This window comes from Trichechus manatus, unplaced genomic scaffold (assembly GCF_000243295.1).
Source record: "Trichechus manatus latirostris isolate Lorelei unplaced genomic scaffold, TriManLat1.0 scaffold00035, whole genome shotgun sequence".
NCBI lineage: Eukaryota > Metazoa > Chordata > Mammalia > Sirenia > Trichechidae > Trichechus > Trichechus manatus.
The window spans coordinates 16,568,028-16,573,926 of NW_004443971.1; the positions used below are offsets into that span (position 1 = coordinate 16,568,028).

The following is a 5,899-nucleotide window of genomic DNA, read 5'->3' on the forward strand; positions in this document are numbered from 1 at the left end:
GGGGGTGGGGCGGATTCCGGCTAAGAAAGTACTAACAAGAAAAAGTAGAGGTCCTTTAAAAGCTAGGAGAAAGGAATAAAGGGCATATTTTCCAGCAGACTACTAATTACAGACAATTGGGACTCACTTTCCTTTAGTCGTTTCGATTTAGATTGATTGTATTCTTGCTGTAAAATCAGCGAATGTGACTTCACTTTTTTGTTGTATTTTTAATGAAAAAAATACTTTTATTATATATGTTTATGAAAAAAGACATTCCTTATTTTGAAAAGCGACTGTAACTCTTAATTTCTAATTCTTAACTAGTGATGGTCTGGTGTTCTCCCCCCCCCCCATGACTTTACATCTGCTGGAAAAATAAACGATTTTTCTACAGTATCTGCAATGAATGAGACACCAGTACTGTGGTATGGCAGAACTTGAAACTTTACCAATATTTGAAAGAGATCTGTTCAAGTTTGATCAAGGATCACGCAATATGGTTAACTTCAAATGTCTAATTTTGTCGAATTTTAGCTTGTTAAAAGTATCCGAAAATATTAAGACTAAATTGATATGTGATACATTATCTTTTCTGACATTGTAGGCTAAAAGAATAATATCCAAAAACACTGGCTATAATGAAGAATATTCATGTGTTGAAATATCCATTTGCTTTTTTTGAACTGCAAGAAAGATGTGTGGTATATAAACATGGGCTTATCATGTTCTTTAAATAAACACAATAGGAAAAGCAGTGACTTATAATACAAATTTCATCAATGAGATTAAATTACACATATTCAGGTAGTAGAAGAAGAATAAACTGGTGATAAATAGAGCAGCTCCTACTTACCAACAGGTGTAAGTCCATTCTTGAGAGATTCTTGTAAATCCCTGCTATCTGAATTAGAAGACATTCTTAGTGAAATTATAGGCGGTCCTTTGGCTTAGGGCAGAAATCATTGAGTACAAGAAAAAAGGCAGCTTGTCAGATTTTGTGGCCTTGAAGAGGACACATCAGACTGCAGGAACCCTTAGTGAAAGTTAAGAAAAAGCAAAAAAAAAAAAAAAAGAGTCCAAGAATTCAGAAAGTTACAAGCAAGTCTTTCCCTGGACTCTACTTTTTCATGCATTAGTGACCTGCTGTAAACCATGTATCCAGTTTCATGATGGTTTCTAATCAGAAGAATGGAAACTTTTGATAGGCTTGGATGGATCACATGACTCCATGCAGGTTGATAAGAGGACCCTGTTATAAAGTGACAGCGAAAGAGATAAGAACTCTTGGCAGATAATGGCAAAGAAATGATTAACTCAGAAGTGGAGAGGTGCTATGCAGCACAGAGAGTGGAAAGTTGTAAAACTATGGGGTCAGAAGATCATACTTAGTGGATAAAACTCCAAACCAGCTTAAATCCACTAACTAAACTTAGGCTTGTGACATGCCCCTGATGTCATCACCTCTTTGCATAGAAGAGGACAGACAGCTCTTTTGACCTCTGTAAATACATTTTAGATGATAACATTGGCAGGCATTAATTCTTTAAGTGATGACTGTAAATATGATTGACACTTTGAAATACTACAGGTAGCATTTCCAAGCTTAATTAATTTATTCATGTTTTGGTTAACTAACTTTTTATCGTGCCTACTCACTAGAAGAGGAGCTAACCTTAGCTTGTTTGTACATAGGTCAGTTGGTTTAAAAGGGCAGCCTAGCTCTTTATCCCAATAAAGTAAAACTTGTACTTTGAGGTTAATGATGGCAAAATGGTGACTGTGTGATACGTTGAAAGCTATTATTCTTTGCTTGGTTCCGTGGAGAAAAATTTGGATCACTATTCACATGGTCTGTTGAACTGAATCTACGAAAGAACTATTACTCAAATGACCAAGGATAGTTTTAGATGCTTACTGAGTATCTCCATTGTTCTACAAAGTAGTAAAGTCTGGATTCTTAGAGAAATGCATGTCTTTTCTCACATTGTGGAATCATTAGTTGGTTTTCTTGTTTGCTTTGATTTTGCTAAGTAAAGTTACAAATATAGCAGCTTGTTAGAAATTGCTTCTTGTCCTGGTCATCTGCATAGCCCTTAGCTGGTAACACTTGGCTTTCTGCAAGTGATAGGACAAAGCAGATTCTGTCTCACCACCTACTGAGCTTTTTCCTCTGGTAATTTTAATTCTAAAGCTGTAGTTTCTGTTGGATTTGACTGAGGTTGATTTGATTTTTATGTAGTATATGTTATCATAGGCTGAAATGTTTTATGATACTTCCAAAGGATTGCTATTACCCATATTTTAAAATCTGCTGCTGAGGATATACAGACATCGCAAAGGTCCACAGAACCGGTTGGAGCCAACTATTTTTTCTTCTTTTGCCTGATATTCTATTTGGATAAAACCGAAAGGTTTATGTACAGCATTTTTCTCATTTAAAATTTAATTTTTTAGGATTCGATTTTACTGCATATAATTAAAAAAAAAAAAAACAGGCCAACAGGGGCTTAAACAAGATACATATTTATTTCTCTTATAAAAGAAGCTCAGAAGTAGGCGATCCAGGGAAAATACAATAGCTCTATAAAGTTGTTGAGGACAAGGGTTCCTTCTATCTATCCTCCATCTCTTGTCCTTGTGTTTCAAGATGGCTGCTGAAGTGCCAACCATCACTTCCAGGAGTCAGAATGGAGGAAGGGGAGAGGTAGCATGCTCCTTTTAAGGACATTTCCAGAAAGTACTACAGAGACACTTGGTTTATATCTCACTTGGCTGAACTTAGACACATACCCACACTTAGTTGCAAGGGAAGATGGGAGGTGAAGTTTTTAGCTGGGCAGCTGAATTTGTATTTCATACTAAAAAGGATTGGGTAATTACAATCATCTTTGTTCTTTGCTGTTATTATTTCTCTGAATAATCCAACAATAACATGGCACAATACTAGAGATATACCCATGTATATGTTAGAGGACATATGACTTCTGAAAAACAGCTACTCTCTTAAAAATTATTTAGGAACCCCCCCCCCAGAATTTTTGCTTGTTTCTATTAAAACTTTTGCTGTATTAGAAATTAAAATTGAAAAAATTCAAAATGTGTAATTAATTTAAAAATAGCAATAACAAATCCATTACACATTAATATAAATAACATATTGTAATTAAAAATAACTGTATTTTCCAAAATGGAAACCCTGGTGGCATAGTGATTAAGAGTTCGGCTGCTAACCAAAAGGTTGGCAGTTCAAATCTACCATCTACTCCTTGGAAACCCTATGGGCAGTTCTACTCTGTCCTATAGGATCACCAAGGGTCGGAATTGACTCGACGGCAATGGGTTTGTTTTTTTTTCTAAAATAAAATAATTAACCAGAGGAGTGGTATTTTCACAATTCTTTTTAATGTCTGGCTTAATAGAAGACAGCTGGGTTCTCATATCTGCTTCTGCATTCAGTCTGTAGTGATATATTGTTTTGTTGGAAGTATGTAAGAAAATATGACTTCACAGATACGAAGTTGGAGAAACATTTTCAGATAATTATGTATATTTTTCTTTGACACTATGCCAAAACTTGACAAGTGGTAGCTTCTGAAAGATTAATTAAAATGTGGAATCTAAAGTCATATCAGTGAACTTTTTGAACTGTTACATTAAAATCCTTTGGCCTATTTTATGCTGTGACTCTGTCTTTTATGTATGCATGGTTTACCTGTACATGACTTTGCAACATCATGCATTGGCCAATTAGAAAATATGGGTTCACCCAGTTATGCACATCTTGCAAGTATTGACACATTTCATTATACAATATCAAAAATTACATTCACTGATATCACCACTGATCTTGTCAGAAGTCTTTAAATTTTGGGAAGCTGTCAAAGTCATGGGGGCAGATACAAGTTTTCCAGAATTTGGATTTCCACTTCTAAGTTTGAATTTTTTCATTGGAAGAAATACCTTCTGTATTTTCCTTAAAGTAACAGATGCACTTCATTCATATTTGAGAAAATGCCTCCAAACTACTCATGTCTGAATGACCACAGTTTGCCTGTCAGTCCTTCTTTCAAGTACAAATGATATTCCATGACAAAAGCCACCGAGTTCACAGCTCAGGCTTAAGCACTGCATGATACTTGAAAAACTGTAAATGACTATGAGCAGTACAATTAAGAGAGACATTTAAGTCTCCTGGCTTGACTTACTTAATTAGATGTGTGTTTTGCTTTGTGAAGTAGCTGTGTTCTTAAAGAGCAGTGTATTAATCAATTTTTACAACCCACATCATATATCGATTACCCTAGATGATGTTTTAAGAGTCCCTGGGTGATGCAAAAGGTTAAGTGCTCAACTACTAGCCAAAAGACTACCACTGGTTGAGTTTTAGCCAACCGGAGGGGCACCTGGAAAGACAGGCCTGGCAACCTGTGTCTGAAAGGTCACAGCCTTGAAAACCCTGTGGAGCAGTTCTGCTCTGCACACACGAGGTCGCCATGAGTTGGAGTCGACTTGATGTCAAGTAACAACAACAACGAAGTTGATCTTCTATCCAGAGAATATGTTTTTGTAAAACAAATAATTGTTTTTATAAAACATGATGATCTGTTAATTTCACCTGTTCTTTAGAAAGATACACTTTCCTATTTGTGTTTTTGTGAAATTGGGGATATATATGAATACAGAAGATATCTGAATTAGATTAAAATAGGTTATATCTTCTTTGGTTAAATAGTACGAGTTATTTTTGCCCCTAGGGTCACTATGAGTTGAAAGTGACTCAACGGCACCTAACAACAACAACAACAAAGGTGTTGAATAGAAGGCGTGTTGGGATTTCCTCTGGGAAGACAGACATTTCCGGGTCTCATCAGGGTCAGCATGCTAACCAGGCGCTGCCTGTTCTGAACAGGCTGTGAAGGGACTTGAGGACACGGAGGAGCTGAATGTTCACTACAGGAGTCTGTGACGCTGGCTACTGCTACAGCTTTTCATCTCTTTGCAACAAATGTCAAGATTATTTAATTTAAAAATGCACCTGCCTACAGCTTGGGTTACATTGTCAGTTGGTTAGAACACTGATCTCTGAATAAACGGTTTTATTCATTTTCTTCAGAGCAGTACAGTTAGTAAACTCAAGGACATTTTCCTGAGCCCTTGAAACTTTAAAGAGAAGGACTTGGGGCTTGTGAGGGGCAATTGCAAAAGAAATGTGCCCCTGGCTCAGGAACTAAGAGTTAAAAACAGATGAGTAGAAAGTTAGTAATATATATATTCCTTATACTAAAAACGAACCGTGGTGGTTCAGTGGTCAAGGATTCAGCTGCCAGGTGAAAGGCCAAACCTGCCAGCTGCTCTGCAGGAGGAACAATCTGGCCATCTGCTTCCATAAAGATTACAGCCTAGGACACCTTATGGAGCAGTTCTACTCTGTCAAACGGGGTCGCTATGAATCGGAATCGACTTGGTGGCACCCAACAGCATACCGAAGATAAACCAGTTGCCGTGGAGTCATTTCTGACTCATGGCTACCCCAGAGTAGAACTGCTCCATAGGCTGTGCCCTTTAGAAAGCAAATCACCAGGCATTTCTTCCAAGGTGCCTCTAGGTGGATTCGAACTGCCAACCTTATGGTTAGTAGTTGAACACTTAACCGTTTGCACCAGGAACTCCGTATGCCTTATACTTTCTCTTAATGACTACATTATAATCCAGTTAGCTTGGTTGTTTAAATTAGAATGTTAACAAGGCTTCCGTCCAAGTTTCCATTCCTATGGAGGAGAAAGTTTTACAAAGGAAGAAATTATTTGCAAGGTCATATCGATACCTGTTAGCAGGAGCCCTGGTAACACAATGGTTAAGAGCTCGGCTGCTAAATGAAAGGTTGGCGATTCCAACCCACTGGTAGCTCTGCAGGAGA

General features: G+C 37.2%; 1 protein-coding gene across 2 annotated transcripts in view; it reads right to left on the minus strand.

Annotated features, from left to right (window-relative positions):
• Positions 1-1,148, minus strand: part of NR5A2 (nuclear receptor subfamily 5 group A member 2) — a 155,546-nt gene extending 154,398 nt beyond the window's left edge. Inside the window, exon 1 of one of the 2 annotated variants that reach the window (XM_004375318.1) lies at positions 836-1,148. In XM_004375318.1, the coding sequence (XP_004375375.1) occupies positions 836-899 (64 nt within the window). In that variant the 5' untranslated portion in view covers positions 900-1,148. The remainder of the gene's footprint in view (positions 1-835) is intronic. The other variant, XM_004375319.2, reaches the window with a different exon arrangement.
• Between the last annotated feature and the right edge of the window lie 4,751 nt (positions 1,149-5,899).